We start from the raw sequence: 18,043 nt of genomic DNA, 5'->3' as shown, positions 1-18,043 counted from the left end.
TTTCCTTTTTTTTTTCTCTCTCTCTCTAATGTCCTTGCTCTATTCCTGGATCACAACCAGAGTACCATACTATATTTCATTGTCATATCTCCGTAGGCTCCTTTTGGCTTCAGATGTTCCTTATTTTTGAAGACCTAGACCGTTTTGAGGAGTATCCAGAAAATGGGCTTCAACTAGAATTTGCCTGACATTTTCTTTGTGCTTAGGCTTGGGGTGTGGGTTTTGGGAAGGAAGACCACAGAGGGAAATTGGCTTTTGCCTCTTCTCATACCAAGAGTGCATCTTATCCATGTGACTTATAACTGTTGACCTTGACATTGGTCTCCTGGCTGAGGCTGTGTGTGTCTGATTTTTCCAGCATCAAGCTACTTTTCTCCCCCGTTTCCATAGTGTACTCTTTGGAAGGAAGTCACTTAAGAAGTGGTTCCTTCTGGGGGCGCCTGGGTGGCTCACTGGGTTAAGCCTCTGCCTTCAGCTCAGGTCATGATCTCGGGGTCCTGGGAGGGAGCCCCACATTGGGCTCTCTGGTCAGTGGGGAGCCTGCTTCCTGCCCCTCTCTGCCTGCCTCTCTGCCTGCTTGGGATCTCTCTCTCTCTCTCTCTGTCAAATAAATAAATAAAATCTATAAAAACAAAACAAAAACAAAAAAAGAAGTGGTTCCCTCTGCTCTCACCTCTGTGAGCTTGAGATATCTATACAAATTATTTGGAATTCTTCTGTATAGGAGATTTGTCTGTTCTTTGCCATGTATTTATCCAAAACAGCACAGACACACGGATATTTATTTTTAAGATTTTTAAAAAAAAAAATTATTAAAAAGTCCGAAAATCGGCCATCTCTCCAAGGAATTCTGGATCCTTTTTGTGGAGTACGGTATTAGAAACCAAGATCTGGATGTGAGGTGTATGTGTTGCTACTGTGGTGCCTACTGTGTTTTGATTTTGGTTCCATTTCATCTGTTCTCATTTTCCCTCCGGAGCTCCCTTCTCCAGTGTCCCTAACTGTTAGCTCCTCCCTCATCAGACTCACCACTTTCACCATCTCCTCTGAATTCTGGGAAATATCTCAAGTTTGTCCTTCACGCTATTGATTTTTATTTTTCTTGGCATTAACTTTGCTCTCTAATACCTCCAAAGCAGATTTTAATTCGGCGCTTCGGTATTTAATTTTCTTCCACGTCCTCCGTACCTCCTTCTCTGTCCTACCCCACAGTAAACCAGAGATTTGTTTTTCCTCTGAGCTTTCCAGAAGTTACTTTTATTCCTGAGTATTTAGTCCTTGTGTTCTCCATTGGCTTTGTCTGTCCAGACTTGGTATTTCCTTCACACACACTCACATTAATTTGATTCCAGGTGACGGGGAATGACCCAGTGAGTACAGCAGACCGAAGCTGCTGCCTCCTGGAGCTTATGTTCCAGTGGGAGGAGACAGATGATGAAACAACCAGACAAAACGGATAGTAGGTCGGATGCTGTGAAGGGCTGAATGGTGTCCTCTAGAGATAGGTTGAATCTCCAGGACCTTAGAATGTGGCTTTATTTGAAAACAAGGTCACTACAGATGTAATTAGTGAAGATGAGCTCATACTGGAGTAGGGTAGCCTTGTAATCCAACACGGCCAGTGTCCTAACAAGAAGACAATGTGAAGAGAAAGGGGAGAATCGCTCTACGAAGTAGGAACAGGAGTTACGCAAATTGTTGGCAATGGCAGAAGCAAAGAGAAGGGCATGGGAAAACCCCAGAGACTCCAGAGACCATGGCCTTGGCGACACCTTGACCTTGGACTTCCAGCCTCCAGAACATGAAAGAATACATATCTGTTGCCTTTAGTCACATAGTGTGTGGTACACTATGTTACAGCAGCCCTCGGAAACGAATACAGACATCCATCAGTGTAATGGACAAAATCAGCAGAAAATGGACAAGGATTTAACTTTCTTTCTTTCTAAAAAATATTTTATTTATTTATTTGACAGAGAGAGAGAGAGCATACACGGAGGGGGAGCAGCAGAGGAAGAGGGAGAAGCTGGCTCCCCACCAAGCAGGGAACCCTATGCAGGGTTCAATCCCAGGACCCTGAGATCATGACCTGAGCTGAAGTCAGATGCTTAATGAGCCACCCGGGCACCCCTACTATTTAACTCTTATATGAAGCACTCAGGAAAGGCCTCTGGAAAAAGCGAACAACTGAGCAAGGAGGAAAAGAAGGGTGGAGAAGGCGCTGTGCAGGCCTCTGGGGAAAACTGCTTCCCCACAAGGACTCCTTTGCCAACACACTGGGCTCTGCTCCCTCCAGCTTATGTGATGTTGGAATCCTTTCTGGGCACCTGCAGCCGTGCGGGGCGGTGGAGGGACCTGAGCTGCCCTGTCACCCAGATCCAGGCTTGAATCCGGCCCACCACGTCCCAGCTGCGTGACTCAGGGCGATGCTTAACCTCTTTTTTGAGTCTCACATTCCCCATCTGTGACACAGGGACGCAATATCACAGGCAGTCTGAGGGCTCTGGGGAGGACTGAATGAGCCAGCGAAGGTCAAGGCTCTGCATCAGGGTCTGGCTCTGGGTCAGGGCACCGGCCACTTTGGCTGCTATCTCCATCATCAGTCAGGTCACTCCTACCTCTTGTTGGAGCTAGACTGTTGAAGAGCAGAGCACCCAGGTCCCACTCTAATTTCCTGCAGACTTTCAGCCAGTGCTTCTGCTTCACACACAAAGGCTCTTTAAGCCTGAAAGCTCACAGAACTTCATGGGGCCTCTGAGGGGCAGGAAGAAGCTATTTCAAGTGCCCACCCTGGGGAGACGCTGCCCTGTGTGGCAGGAGGATGTTGGCACAGCATGGAGCTCCTCTCTCCACCACGCCCCCGCCCTCGCCCCCGCCCCCACCCAGCTGATCCCTGCAGAGCAGGCCCTCCACGGCTCCGGGTCCTCCAGACCCCATGGACCGACTGGACGCTCAGGACACAGAGCCTGTGGGGAAACAGTGTGGGCACATCTGGCCGCAGCGACCTGGCCAGCTACCCTCCCCAGCTATGGTTTCCTTCTCTGCACAGGCTCTTGGGACTAAAATGTCACGTACAAGCATGGTGTCTGCTCCTGAGACCAGGGGACAAACCGCGGGTGCTCTGCTTCCCTTGTTCCTGGCGCTGCGCCTCGGTCTTCCTGTCTTTGAGCTGAGGACTTTGGAAGACAAGGATTCTAAATGGCCACCTGCTCTGACCGGTGTAACCCGGAACCTGCCCAAGATGGAAGGGGCATATCAGCATTTGGCATCTGGGGTCTCCATACCCAACAACCCTAAATGTGGGCATAAGGGAATGGAAGAGACAGAGAGGGAAAGGGGACCGCTCTAACTATGTTTGCACCTGCTTATAAACTCCTAGCACCTCCCACTGCCCCCTGGATTAAAGACCAAACTCCTTAGCTCGGCATTCAAGGCTTGTGGAACCTGGCTCCAAATTCTTTTTTCAGCCGCGACACTCCTCCCTGGAATTCCTGCTGGTCCCTGGTGCGTGGTGAGCACGGGTACTCTACCTTCTTATCTTCAGCCCTCCTTCCCTGCTGGGCACCTGCAGGCCCAGGTCCCTGGCCAGCTGCAGATGCTCCCCTGGAGCTCTGTGTGAACCCTCTCCCCAGGTGGGATGAGTCACTTCCTCCCTTTGTTCCCAGGCCCCTCCTGTTCCTGATCCCCAGAGAGGTAACCAGCTTCCTCACCAGCTGTGAGCAACCTGATGGCTGACAGAGTCTGTGGGATGAGCAGACAAATGACAGACCGAGACCACTCGCAGCGGGGCAAACTCCTAGATGGCCCTTTCCGTTCCTGGGGTGTCGCGAGAGCGGTCAGGAGCCCAAGCTTCCAGTCCCAACAACTGTACTTCCTCGTTGTGCCTTGGGTCAAGATAGTCCCTCTAGCTCAGCCTTTTCACAACAAAGGAGGTAATGACTCACGCTCTGCTTGCCTCTTAGGTCCTGCTGAGAGGAAGCTCCATGGGGCTCTACTCTCAGCACCCAGGCCTTGGGCCATGGCTGGCTAAGCCAGGACAAAGCCAAGGGAAGCCAGCGCCTGGGAGCCTCTCCCCACGTGCAAAATGCCAGGATGAGATGAAACAGCTGAAACTCGTGGCTATTTCAGAGTCAGGGATGTGGGGAAGCCCAGGGCATAGCGTCCGTCTGTCCTCCAGGCTGTGGCCAGCCGCACCTACCTTAAGCTTTTTGACACTGGTGCAGGGGTCGTTGGAGAAGCTCTCGGTGTCCGAAATCTCAATGTCCTCACCATACAGGACCCCGGTCAGGTCGTTCCTCACCTGTTACAAAGAGAAAGCAGTGGGTGGGTGTGCTGGCGGCCACAGGAAGGACGGGAAGTGTTGTTCAGAGGGGTCGGCCTGGGGAAGCAGCTCAACCGGGCTGGTTTTCTCCACCACCAATGCAAAAGGAGTGATTTTCCCCCTTTATTATAAACTAGACGACCCTGGGAGACCCAGGAGATGCGCCCATCCCACCGGGCAGACGACTCACGGGTGGCAAGGACAGCGGACTGGGACCATGCAGGGGTTTCCCGGGAGAGTCAAGACAGGCAACCGAATCTCTGGCCTTTCGTGCTGGTGTTTCTCTGCCTTATCACGCGGTTTCCAAGTCAGACTGTTCACATATACCTCTATTTACATTTTGCATTACTTGTTTGCAATATTTCACTTCCAGGGTGACGACAGAGTAAGACACTCAGATAGACAGTGCAGAATAGAGGAAGGAGCGAGGAGTCTGGAACCAGCCCAGGCTGTTACACGTAACTTCCTGTCCACTGACACGCAGACGGCTAACATCTGTGTGTTTAGAGGGCAGAGGTCTTCAAACTCCGGGGTTCACCGGGTCCAGCCAGTGTGTGAAGCAGTCTGTGTGGAAGGATGTCAGGGAGTGGTGGCGACAGTGGCAAACGGGTGACCCCACGTCCCATCTAAGGTGGCAGCTGTGCCATTCATGCCATGCCAGAATGCCAGTTTGGGGTCAGTAGACCTTCTGATTTTGGGGGAAGAACTCCAAAATCTAGGTTTTTAAAAATACAAGATCTTTTCATATCTTAAAATGTTGACATGACTTTGAATTATTCACACACACACACACACACACACACACATATATACACAGCAGAGTAAGGACCAAACCAAAGAAATTACGAAGTTTGTATCCAACCTGTGGCCATGGCTGAGCGCCTGCTGAGAGAAAGCAATGGAAACTGAAGGGCGTGTTTCAGTAAAAACAACCTGGGTCGGGGGATTAGGGCCCCAGGTTCTAGGTTCTGCTCTGTCACTAACTTGCTTGTGACCTTGGTTTCTTCTTCCTTAGAAGATCCTTACAAGCCCTTCTTGTTCACATGTTCACATGGCTATTATCAAAAAAACAGGAGACAGCAAGCATTGACGGAGTCGTAGAGGAATGGAACCCTCAGGGCACAAAATGGTGCAGCCCCTGTGGAGAACAGTAACGGCAGCCCCCCCCCCCCAACAGGAAACGTAGAACACTCTGTGAGCCAGCATCCTGCTTCTGTGTATATTCGCAAAAGAACTGAAAACAGAGTCTTCAAGACGTATGTGTATGCACACATCCGTAGCAGCATTATTCACAAAAGCCAAAAGACGGAAGTGACCCCAAAGCCTATCGGTGGATGAAAGGATAAACCCGTGTGGTGTCTACAGGCCATAGAACGTTATTCAGCCTTACGACGGAATGAGGGTCTGACCCAGGCTACCACGTGGACCAGATGAAGACATTATGTTAAGTGAAAGGAGCCAGACCCAAGGGACAAATCCTGTAGGATTCCACTTAGAGGAAGTACCTAGAGGAGTTGAATTCATAGAGACAGAAAGTAGACCGGTGGCTGCGTGGGGTTGGGGAGGAGGGATGGGTAGTTAGTGTTTGAGATTTATGGGGACTGTTTGGGAGGATGACAAAGGTCTGGGGACAATGGCAGTGCTGCTTGCACAACAGGATGAATGTACTTAATGTCATGGAACTGGACACTTAAAAATGGTTAAAATGGATGGGGGTGTCTGGGTGGTGCCGTCAGTTAAGCGTCTGACTCTTGGTTTTGGCTCAAGTCATGATCTCAGGGTCATGGGACTGAGACCTACGTAGGGCGTGCTTAGTGTAGAGTCTGCTTGGGATTCTTTCTCCCTCTCCCTCTGCCTCTACCCACTCTCTCTAAAAATAAATCAATCAATCTTTTAAAAATGGTTAAAATGATCGCCTGGGTGGCTCCATCAGTTCAGCATCTGCCTCCGGCTTAGGTCATGATCCTGGGGTCCCGGGATCGAGCCCTGCATCAGGCTCCCTGCTCAGCGGGAAGCCTGCTTCTCCCTCTCCCGCTCCCTCATGCTTGTGTTCTCTCTCTCGCTGTGGCTCTTTCTGCCAAATAAATAAATAAAATATTTTTTAAAAAAAGGTTGAAATGAAAATTTCATGTTACATATATATTATCACAGCAAAAAAAAAAAATAATGCACTTCTTCTTTCAACAATTGGTAGAGTCTTCTAATGTATATATCAAAGTGGAATAATTTGGCCCTAAACATTACAGGATGGTCCCTAGGAAGCCACAAGGTGGAAGGGGAACTAAGGGGTTTCAGTGGGAACTGCTGTGTTTTATTTCTTTAAGACAAATATGATATAAATAGGACAAAATATGAACATCTGTTAATTCTGGGTAATGAGTCCATGGGTGTTTGCTATTCTGTGTTTCCTGAACGCTTGAAATACTCTGTGATAAATGTTTTGCACTGAGAACGAAGCTGCCACAATCAGGGTGAACCTTGCCCATCCTTAGATTTTACCTCTATTTTGACAGAAGACTGGGAACTAGTTATTGGACTGAAAAAGGTGACTTTGGCATTACACTCCATTTCTGCTGCCACAAATCCTTCGTGGATGCAGGTGGAGACCCACTGTTGTTTTGCATGTTGGGGGACATTATGAGGCAACAACAATCATTAGACACAGAAAATGTACAAAGTCACCCATGCAAGAGCCAGTGCAGCTGACGCACGCTCTACCCAGCATGCACAGTGGCCCTCAGCTTGCTCACTGCACACACTCACGGGAACTGTTAAAGCTCTCTTGGGCCTCAGTCTTTGCACCTCTGAAGTGGGCGCAATACAGTGTGTAATTTACAGGGTTGTTTCGGTGCCCAGTAAAAACATTGAGGATGTGCAATGGCTTTGTAAACTCTCAAGTTCTTTATGTGGCTTAAAAGCTGGAACAATCACGTCCAGGGTTAAGGCAAGCCATCCAGGCTGTCAGTGGCTTGGAGTATCTCTCTGTGAATAAGAATGAACATGGGGTATCTTGGTGGCTCAGTGGGTTAGGCCTCTGCCTTCGGCTTGGGTCGTGATCCCAGGGTCCTGGGATCAAGCCCCACATCGGGCTCTCTGCTCAGCAGAGAGCCTGCTTCCCCTTCTCTCTCTGCCTGCCTCTCTGCCTACTTGTGATCTCTGTCTGTCAAATAAATAAATAAAATCTTAAAAAAAAAAAAAGAATGAACATGAACACTGTATATGATTAGGGCAAATAAACCATCCTTTTAGGCAGTCAGAACTCAAAACAAAAAAACTAAAACACCCTGGAGGTCATCTCACTCTGGCCCTAATTTCACAAATGAGGAAACTCAAGTGTCCCTCTCAGTTCTGTGCTCTCCCCATGCTCCCAGCCAGGCTCTTCTGGATCCTGCCAGCTGTGGACAGTTCTGGAAGCCTGATGAGCCAGAACAGGTCAGAACAGATGGCGGTACGATCAGCCACCATAATTTTAGCACCACGAAGTCTGAGCTCAGCTCAAGTATTTATTCTGATGGACCTCTTTAGAGGAAGCCAATGGAGGAATTCAGTAATAAATGGTATTTTTAAGAAACCAAAGTATGGAAAAGAAACAATGGAATTGATGTAACTCCTGAGGAAAGGGACCCATAATGTCACATGTGGGATCGGAGACCGTTCAGTCCACTGCCTGAAGATGTAGGACAAGAATTTGTAAACGCCTATTTTTCCTTCTGGAATTGCAGGTTCTCTTGTTTAATGGGGCCCTTATCTTGCTATAAACTGCGTTTCTGCACTGTGCATTTCTGCACAGTGAATCCTAGGTTTTCATCACCTCTGCTATAAAAGCAGAAATACGTTCTTCTGGGAAAAGAATAATTTAATTTCCAAGAAAATAAAACACACACACACACACACACACACTCTCCAGTACAGTTAGGGTCCCACTGGGGGACCTAATCTGCATGGATGGGACAGAGGGGAAGGTCACCCCATTACCTGGAAGGAAAGAGCCAGGACTGCCAGAGGAGTGAGCAGGGTCATGGGTGGGGTCCCCAGTGTGCTAGAAGAAGAGTCAGGATGGGTTGAGTCCTTCAAGGCTGGGGCCCTGGGGCCAGTTCCCAGGGCTGAGGTCACCTGAGGGGAGAGCTCTCCCTGCTTCCGGACCAGTGGTTCCGAGCCCAGGTTGCAGGAGGACCTCCCAGGAGCCCAATTCACTTAATGCCACAGAGAAGAACCAGGGAGTCAGAGCGCCAGGAATACATAATCTGGGATAGGCTTGGAAGCAACAGCAGCTGATTCCACCTCCTCCCCTCGCCCTCGGCCCAAGAACTGGTATGGACTAGATATGAAGTTGTGCCAGATAGCATGTCCCTAAAGCAATGGTTCTCAGATGTGGCCGCTGGACAGTAACATCGTTATCGCCTGGGACCTTGTTAGAAATGCAAATTCTCAGGGATCCTAAAGGAAGCAGGACAGTTTTCCAAGAACCATTGATCACAGTGTGAACAAATGTTTCCAAGGGCTTGGATATTTTCCCCCTTGATTAGAAAACCAGAATGTGTTAAATGAGTGAGGCCACTGCCAAAAGGGTGAGCAGGACTGGGAGCCACATTTAAAAGGCATCGCATCTAGAATGAAAGAGGGGGCAGGCTCCCTCTGGTCTGTCCTCTGTCCATGTCGGCTCACACCTGGCAAGCTGGGCTCAGTTCTGGTTGCCTTTAGGAGGGAGCGTGAAAAAGAGGATGAGGCTCAGAGGAGAGAGGTGTGCCGTGTGCCTAGGACAGGGACGAAGGACCCTTTAGGGATGCCAGGGACACGGGGAGCTGGATTATAAAGGTTATAAGGATGACAACAACCTCTCCTAAGGGGTTCTAGGCAGCCTTCGGAATCCAAGATCCAAATCCAAGAATTTTAACATTTAAGTTCTTTTAATCTCTAGGAAAGTACAACATCTTCAAAGAAGTCAAGAGCTAGGCAGAGTCAGCAGCTCTGGGGGAAAGGCCAGGGTCACAGTGATAGTCCTGCTCAGCGCAAGCAGGCAGAAAACCCCGTCAGGTCAGATCAGCCGTCTGAACAGCGGGCCCAGTAGGTAAGCACACAGTCTCCCTCCCAGCTAGGTCATGGGCCTGAGGGGGAAGGGGTAATGGGAATTTGTCACTCCAATGAAGCCATCACACTGGCCTCACTCGTCCAAAAGACTGAGGCGTCGGGGACACAGCCAGTCTGTAGGGGGAGAAGCAGAGAGGTTGGAGGAGGGAAAGGAGACCAGAGGAACAGGTACGTCAGTCAGCTGGCTAGAGGTCTTCCTAGACCTCAGGCTCTTAGCGGGGCTCCTGCTTCATTCCTGGGGCTGGAATTCCTTCTGACGCTCCATCACTGCCAAGGGGTTTGACTCTCTTTCTGGACAGTTACCTAGTGCTCTGGTTATTCTAGATTGAAGACCTATTTGTTCTTGCCAGTCTCTCTCATTGATTTTCTCATTCTCCCACTCATTTTTTCACTCTTTCACTCATTGGTAATATTGACATCTCTTCTATTCCGCATACCATGTGGGTCTCTATCAGTGGGGGTGAGGGCCATTCAGATGACCTCCCTGGTACCTACCAAAACAAGGGAGGACTCTCAAGTTCAGGAGTATGCTCTGGGAGACACTGTGATGGAGGAGCTGGACCCAGGCCAGGAGGAAAGGCGGGAGAAGGACTCCAGGCCGAGGAGCCCTGCAGGCGAAGGTTCCACAGGGAGAGAGCAGTAGGGAAGCTGGAAGAGCCAGACTGGGCTAAAGCAGAGCATGGGCCAGGGATGGGGGAGGGAAGGTTTTGGGCACAAAACGAAGAGTAGGCCACAAGGGCCTCAATGCTTACACCAAGAATGGTCTTAAGCCTAGGCACAGTGGGAAGTCAGTACGATGTTTCAAGTTGGGGTGACATAACTAGAACCGTGCCTTAGGCTGCTGTGGGCCAGTGAAGGGAAGAGACAGGAAGGGTACAGGAAGGCCCAGGAAGTGGCCCCAACAACCCTCCAAGTGAGAGATTCTGGAAGCCCTGCTGGAGATGCAAGAAGTGACCCACTTAGGGGTAGCTTCGGGACAACTAACAATCTGCACTCGTCCTTCACGGCTGTGTAACAAAATTTCCCCAAACTCTGTGGCTTCAAACAAGATATATTTATCATCTCACATAGTTTCCATGGGTCAGGAATGTGGGAGCAACTTAGCTGGGTGGTCCTGGCTCAGAGGATTTCATGAGGTTGTGGTCAAGGTATCGGCTGGGGCTGTAGTCACCTGGAACTTTCTAGATTGCCTATCAGAACCGCCTAGGGAGTTGTATAAAATACTGATGCCCCGGCCACATCCTAGAGCAATGTGAATTCCTGGGCACCAGCCTTTTCAGAGCTCCCCAGGCGACTCTCACGTGCAGCTAAAGATGGGAACCGCATGTTTTAGGAGTAAAAGCTACAGGCCTGCCAGACTCACAGTGGGGTTGTCAGCCTGCCCGAAACCCCCCATAGCACTGTCCCCACTTTCCCCAGGTCTGGGGCACCAATCTTCCTTTATGAAAGCTTTCTTCACCCCTCCCCAACCTCTCCTACCGCATCTCATGGTTATGTCTCCTCTTTTGTCCCTGCCATTCCTGGCCCTGATCCTGCCATTCCTGGCCCCAGCGTGAGGAGCAGGTCTTGACCACGTCAGAAGCAAGAACAGAAAGAATGAAAGGAGCAAGAAGGTGTAAGAGACAGTAAGAAAGGCAGAAGAGGAAAGCAGAGCGTTGGGACAGCTCTAAGTGATCACTGTCCGACCACGCGTTCTGGGCAACAAAGGCTCTCACGGAGGACATGAAGGGCAAGGGGGAGGCCACAGGGAGACCCTGGGACACTTGGCTCCTGTGGCCAGGAGTTCCCTGGGCCACGAGGCTGCTGCACCAGCTGGGGAACCATCTAGAAAGGCAGAGATGCAGGTAAAGGTGGGGAGAACCAGATCTGTGCCACATGCACTTTACAACTCTTCGAAAATTCTAATTAGGTTACGAAATGAACTTGAGAGCAAAGCGAATTCCCAGCTCTCCTATGGAAGTGGAGGTAACCTACTTTGTCATTCAAATGCACTAGCTATATATAGCCCTGGATGGTGCCAAAATGTCACTCCTCTTACCTGACTAAAGCATATAATTATAGATTTACTTCTATTCATTCATGAAATGTGTCTTCACTTGATTAAACAGTTCATTCAAGTAAAATCCATTAAACTATGGAACATGCTAAAATGTGGCTCGTTAGAGGCAGAGGGCACCGCTGTAGTTAAGATGCTAATTAGGATAAACAGGCATTTGAAACACTCAAATCTTTGAATAATTCAGGTCACTTTTACTGGGGCTGGAGCTCCCCAGGAACCACCATTAATTTAAGCTAATTAAAAAATAAGCCTGCAGAAGAGAAGACTAAGGCAGGAAGTGATGGCCAGGTTCAAACTCTGAAGGACTCTCCCATGGAGGAGAGGGCACCTGGTCCTGGGCACCCCCGTGGCAGAGGAGGGACCAACAGGTAAATGGTTCAGGAAAGCAAACTTCAGCCCAAAGCCAAAAGTACTTTTTAATGATGGAGAAGACTGCTTTGGTAGGTAGTGAGCTCCCTGTCATCAGAGGTGTGCAAGGAGAAGCTGGGTGGGATGCAAGAGAAGGGAGTTTTCTCTCATCACCAATGCGTGTGGTTCCAAGGAAATTAGTGTTTCAAAATTCCACCTGTCCCTGCTCTGCCTTTTTGAAGTACCCCTCTGCAACTCTGAAGTCTTTCAGACATTTGGGGCATGCACTTAAATCCCCTGTTCCATGTGGCTGTATTTCCACTTTTCTAAACCTAATGGACATTCACTGAAGAAAACATTTTTTTTAAATATTTTATTTATTTATTTGACACAGAGAAATCACAAGTAGGCAGAGAGGCAGGCAGAGAGAGAGGAGGAAGCAGGCTCCCTGCTGAGCAGAGAGCCCGAGGCAGGGCTCCATCCCAGGACCCTGAGACCATGACCTGAGCCAAAGGCAGAGGCTCAACCCACTGAGCCACCCAGGCCCCCCAAGAAAACATTCTTTTTTAAAAAACAGAGCTATCCAGCTTTCAGATTTCTGTAAATGTAAGCTCTTAATAACCAGAGGTGAACACAACTGAAAGTTTTTCACGAGGGTAAGTCCACAAGCAAACGTGTATGAGGTCTACCGCACCCATCGCACAGGATAACTAACACCTGTGGGCATCTATGCAGCTGTGTCCACATGAAGGCCATGTGCGCGTGGGGGATACCTGTGTGTTCACACGGCAGAGCCAACCGTGACCCCCGCAGGGGTATGTCCAAGTCCCAACCATCAGAATCTGTGAATGTGACTTGATTTGGAAAAAGTACCTTCGTAGATGACAAAAGGAAGGGCGGACTCAGGACACACAGACATGAGGGACGAGGTCCGTGATGACAGAGGCAGACTCAGGAGAGATGCAGCTATGAGCCAAGGAGCATGTGGAGCCATCAGGGCCCGGAAGAGGCCAGTAAGGACCCTGTCAGCGAGCATTCATAGGGAGCAGGGCCCTGCTGACCCTGGCCTGCAGACCTTCAGCTCCAGAACGCGAAGAGAATGAATTTCTGTTGCTTTAAGGCACCAGCTGCCGGTGATTTGTCATGGCAGCCACGGAAACAAATACACGTGGGGCCTCCCAGGACCCAGGCCCTTGCTGGTCCAAACCATGACCCCTGGAGCAGCGGGCCTTCGGTCCTGCCTCCACCTCACATCACAGGGAAGGCTGCCCTCTACTTGACAGCCACTGGTCTGTCCCAAAGAAATGGCAGTTTTTCTTGCTTCCCCAGCATTACCAAAAGCAGGACAGCAAGTGCAGGACCAGGAGCTGCCAGGTCTTGAGGCATGGGGGGCCCAGGTGGGAGCTGGGGAGAGTTGCTGTGAGAACTGGGGCTCTCACATGCACTCCCCAGCTAATACAGCAGCCCTGCGAGGGAAGGGCTGTTTGACTTCCTGGATCCGGCACCGGTCCTGCATGGCGTAGGTGCTCAAATCTATGGGGCAGATGAGAGAAGGAAGGGGTGCACACAGGAGGCAGCACTCACATGGGGGCTTAGAGGCAGAGGGTAAAGTCTGAGTCTGCAAGGGTTCATGCTGAGACCATCTGAGGAGGTCTTGCAAGGCTGAGCCAATGCCCAGCAGCCTGCCTGCGGGCCTCAGCCTGAAAACACAGCCCGCTTGCACAGAGACTGGCCTGTGGCTGCCCCTGGGAGAGACATGAGGCAGTTCCCTGCTGTCCTCACTATGGCACAGGGTGTGGGGGACCTGTGACCTGAGCCTGCCGAACCACTCACATCAGACCCTTAGGACAGCTCTTACCTGCCAGTGGACCTCTGGCCAACCCGCACCGTGGCTGCAAACAGGGAGCCCAAGTGGCAGAGCTGGCCAGTGACAGTCTCCTGTACCCAGGATCCACCAAAGACATCTCCGTCCTGCCTTGCAGTCACCGCCACCTCCCCCGCTGCAGCAGTCCATCAGAGGTAGGGGAGAGCCTGCAGGCCACGCTCCTTGGCCCTGGTGCCCCACAAGCTTCTCAAGGGCCTGTCTCCCAGAATGGTACCTTGTAGGGTGACAATTGCCCTAGACTAACCTGCACGCGTTGGTACAGGGACAAATGACTCCAGGGAACCAGGGTCCCTCTTCCCATCATCCAGCCTTGCAGAGTTTTAGAAATTCCAAAGAATTAGTGTGATTGACAAAAGAAGGTCCCCTCCCCAAAGAGGCGCATATCCTCGTTCCTGGAATCCTTTACTTTACGGGACTTTTGAAGGGCACTTTGCAGGTGGGATTAAGTGAAGGGTCTTCAAGCGCAGACTGTCCTAGATTACCTGGGTGGACCTGGTGTAATCCCAGGGGTCTTCAGAAGGGAAAGAGGGAGGTGGTCCCCAAAGGAGACCTGACAACAGCAGGGATCTGAGAGAGACCCGTGTGACAAAACCACACCATGGGCTCTGACGGTGGTGGATGGCACCACCAGCCAGGCAATGAGGCTGGCCTCCAGCAGCTGGAAAAGCGAGGGAACCGATTCTCTCCTAGAGCCTCCATAACACACTTGTCTGGCCCACACCTTGATTTTGGTCTAGTGAGGCTGATTTTGAACTTCTGAGCATTGTTCTATAACATAACAAGTTGTTTGTGTTGATTTGTTACAGCAAAATAGGAAACTCATAAATCAGCTCTGACTTTAAAATCCCACACAGCCCCAAATACCTCCTCCTACAGGAAGCCTTCCCTCATTCCCAAGCTGGGAATGGGGATTTCCTCATTCCCCTTCTCTAAACAGCACAGTCCTGGGCTCAAGGCCACTCTCTCCAGTGAACCAGAGACTGTCCTGAGGGTCCACACACCCTCCCTCCAGGATCCCCGGCAGCCAGCCCCGAGCCCCGGGCTTCCTGAGGAAGCGGGAGCAGGTCCCAGTCCCCTTCTTGGATATGCACACACCCCCAGCCAGCTGTCCTCCTTTGGCCTGCCACTTGTGCTGCTCCATTAGCTCCGTGAAGTCAGACCATGCTGACTGCGCTGCAGGGGAAAGAAATCAGCCATTGGAGCCCGACCACTCCCATGTGACAGCAGGCTTGTGAGACCCAGACCAACAGTTACAGAAATATTCAGATATTAATAAAACAGGGATATCATCCAGCTAAGAGGAGGGACATTCGAGAAACCTCACCGGAGAGCACGGGAGGAAGCGGAATGCAGAGTCACCCCCTGGCCCGCAGAGCTCCTCCCCTGCTCTCTGGCACCTGGGGAGCTGTAGAGGGCACAGGGAAGCGGGCACGTGGCCAGCAAGCTCCGCCTGCATACCCCAAGGGGCTGTCACCAAGACTAGGGGACCAGTGTGGCTCTTGGGCCTCTGGGGGCTGGCCAGGACCAGTGTGGGAAGCCACCAGGAACTGGCTTTCTGCTCTCTCAGGGGCAGAACTTTCTAACGAGGATGGAAGGAACGTCTGTGGCAGGAGAGTGAGCTTCCCATCCCTGATGGTATGCAAGCAGAGGAGAGGTTGCTCTAGTGGGTACTTGGGCCTCCGATGGAGGGGCAGAAGACACAGCTGGGCCTCTGAGGAATGTCTCAAGTTCTTGAGCCTCCACTCCAGTTACGAGGGCGCAGAGGTCAAGGGCAGCCCGCCGGTGCACAGTCTCACCCTGCAGAAACAGACAGCTCCAGGCAGCTCGGGAAGCTGGCTTAGCTGTGGACCCGCATCCACCCTCTCCCTGCAAGGTGGAGCTGAAGGACTCCTCAGAGCCTTCGGGCATCGCTGCCCTTCTCACGTGCAGTTTTCTTGCCAGTCCTATAGTCCAAAGTGGGTTCTTTGTCCTCCACACAGTAATCTGCCAGGACGTCCTACGGCCCTGGCATTTGAAACCCCCCTCCTTTGTCTACATGGTCTCCCTCCTCCTCTCGGACTGCAGATTGGCAGTGTGGACGGGGGAGGAAGAGAAGGCATTAGTGCCCACTGCACCCAGAGCCCACCCCTCTGCCTTCCTGCTCTTGCCCCTCACTCCCAGCCCTCGGGGAACAGGCAGGTTTGGGGGCTCGGCAGGACAACTCTGGAGTGCACTGTGTCCTCCCACCAACCTTAGAAAGCAGACATCATTTCTATAGATGGGGGACCTGACAGGTGAGGTGGCTTCACAGTCAGTAAGCTACAGGGCCGAGATTCAAACTCCTGTTTGCTCCCCAAATCCAGGAGGATAGGCAGAGGGAAAAGAGAGGAGCAGTTGGAGGCAGCACCCTTCAGGGCAGTTCCCACAGCGACAGGACCAAAGAAGGGCTCATTCCCTTGAGTTTCCCTCCCTAGGCTGGGAGGCGTGAAGGCTGGGACTGTGCAGGGGCCTCTCCATGCCATCTGTGTGGGACCCAATGCGAGCAATCAGGACATTCAGGAGAGAGAAGGCAGAGCTGGCCACATCCAAGGGATGGGGCATCAAGACCAGAAGGTGACAAGGAGGAGGGGTGATGCCTGAGATGTACTTCACCTTCTGGCCCCAATGTCACAGCAAAGGGATGCCTCTGTCCCTTTGGGGTGGGGTTGGCCTGGTCACCCTCAGGCCCACTCCCCACATCCCTGACACATTCCCCCACCATCCCTCCTTGGACAGCAGGGGAAACTGAGGTCCGGAGAGGGACAGGGCCTTGTCCCAAGTCACACAGCCGTCAAGGGGCAGAGCTGGATTCAAACCCGGCTTCCTGTGTCCCGCATTGGGGCTGCCCAAAGCCGTGTCGTTTGCAGCACCAACCAAACGGCAGCCCCAGGAGCCACCAGCCACAGCCCTTCCAGGTCCCTTTCCTGAAGCAGCGTCCAGTCTGGTCCCTTGAGGTTCCAGCGCCTAGCACAGGGCCGGGCGCAGAGCAGCCGCTTGGCAAACGCCATAAGGGCTGGAAATCTCACAGCAACCACACTGGGTTCAGAGTCTTTAACAGCACTGGCTCCAGCCTGCTCGCGCCTTGCCCGGAGCTTTGCAGAAACACAGATTCCCAGGTCCCACCCAAGACCCTCTAACTCTGGGAGAAGAGGAGGGGAGAGAGAGAGAGCAGTGTGTGTAGAAAGCACCCTGGGTCCTCTCCTACGGAGCCACATCCGGGGACCACTAGCCAAGTGATGCCCTTTCAGCTTTCCTGGTCTTAGCGGGCCCACTAGTCTAGACTACTTCATTCCCAAGGGCTCGATAACAGATACTATGCTGTTTTGCCAGAACCTTCCATCCTCCCTGCTGCTGGGAGTGTTGACTCCTGACAGCTGTGTGTCTCTCTCAGGGATTTGCCCTTGACTAAAACGGGCGGCCTTGTCCAAGTCCACACCGGTCCCCAGGGCAGCCCACACCAGTGACTGGGATATCCCCGAAGGGCCGTCTTAGCTCCAGAGCTCCCCCTGGGCTCTGCCGAGGCCTCTGTCACAAGGGCGTTTTGTGTCCGCAGCTCTCCCTCCTGAGGGCGTTCCCAGTAAACTTCCCGCCGGTCTCGGTCTCCAGTCCCTTTCCTGGGGAACCTAACCCGGGTCAGGCTCGCCCACGTGTGTGCTGACTCAGCCCAGACCAGCACTAGGTCCCCCCAGCTTAGGTGACCAGCCTCCAGTGCTGAGAGCTCACAGCTGCTGGAGAAACGCAGCTGCCTGCTTTGGGTTCTTCAGTGGTCACATCCTCGTGCTGGCTCAGACCAGAGTTCCTTCCCACTCAAACACGTTAAACTTCCCAAAGTGATTTCTAAACTTCACCTCAACTCTGAGAAAAGGCCAGTGAGCTACAACTACCCATATTCCCAACAGGCAAGCCTGTCTCTGCTATTCTGTTTCTGGAATGTGACTTCTGTAGACTCAGACTCTCATCTCTTGAGTTCCCTTGTCTTCGGACATCCAGGTGGGCTGGGCCAAGAAGAGGCCTCAGCAGTAGTCAGGGTCGGGAAGAAAGAACACCAGCCTTGGGCAAGTGGCCCCCGCTTCTTGCCACCAGTGACCATGCCCTCCCCTTCTCCTCCAGGGCACATGGGGAGTCTTTGCATTAGCCCCAATCGGTTCCTCTGGTCTCTCCCAAAGCACTTCCTCTAAAGTAAACTTTCCTCACCTCAGTCCTTTGAATATGCCCTCTGTTTCCCTCTATTTCCCTCTCTGTTTCCTGTACCTTAACTGGTACAATGGGTCTTTTTGGTAGAAGTCACCAGAATGTCAACAATTTTATATCCTCATTTTTTTCA

The 18,043-nt window shown here is 51.6% G+C and overlaps 1 protein-coding gene across 1 annotated transcript in view; it reads right to left on the bottom strand.

The window, feature by feature from the left end:
* GABBR2 (gamma-aminobutyric acid type B receptor subunit 2) overlaps nucleotides 1-18,043 on the bottom strand; it is a 340,962-nt gene that overhangs the window by 163,977 nt on the left and 158,942 nt on the right. The window contains exon 4 of the mRNA XM_059411211.1: nucleotides 4,199-4,300. Within this exon, the coding sequence (XP_059267194.1) occupies nucleotides 4,199-4,300 (102 nt within the window). The remainder of the gene's footprint in view (nucleotides 1-4,198; nucleotides 4,301-18,043) is intronic.

This window comes from Mustela nigripes, chromosome 9, assembly GCF_022355385.1.
Source record: "Mustela nigripes isolate SB6536 chromosome 9, MUSNIG.SB6536, whole genome shotgun sequence".
Lineage (NCBI taxonomy): Eukaryota > Metazoa > Chordata > Mammalia > Carnivora > Mustelidae > Mustela > Mustela nigripes.
Note: the sequence above shows the minus strand (reverse complement) of the source record. Positions and strands in the feature narration are given on the sequence as shown.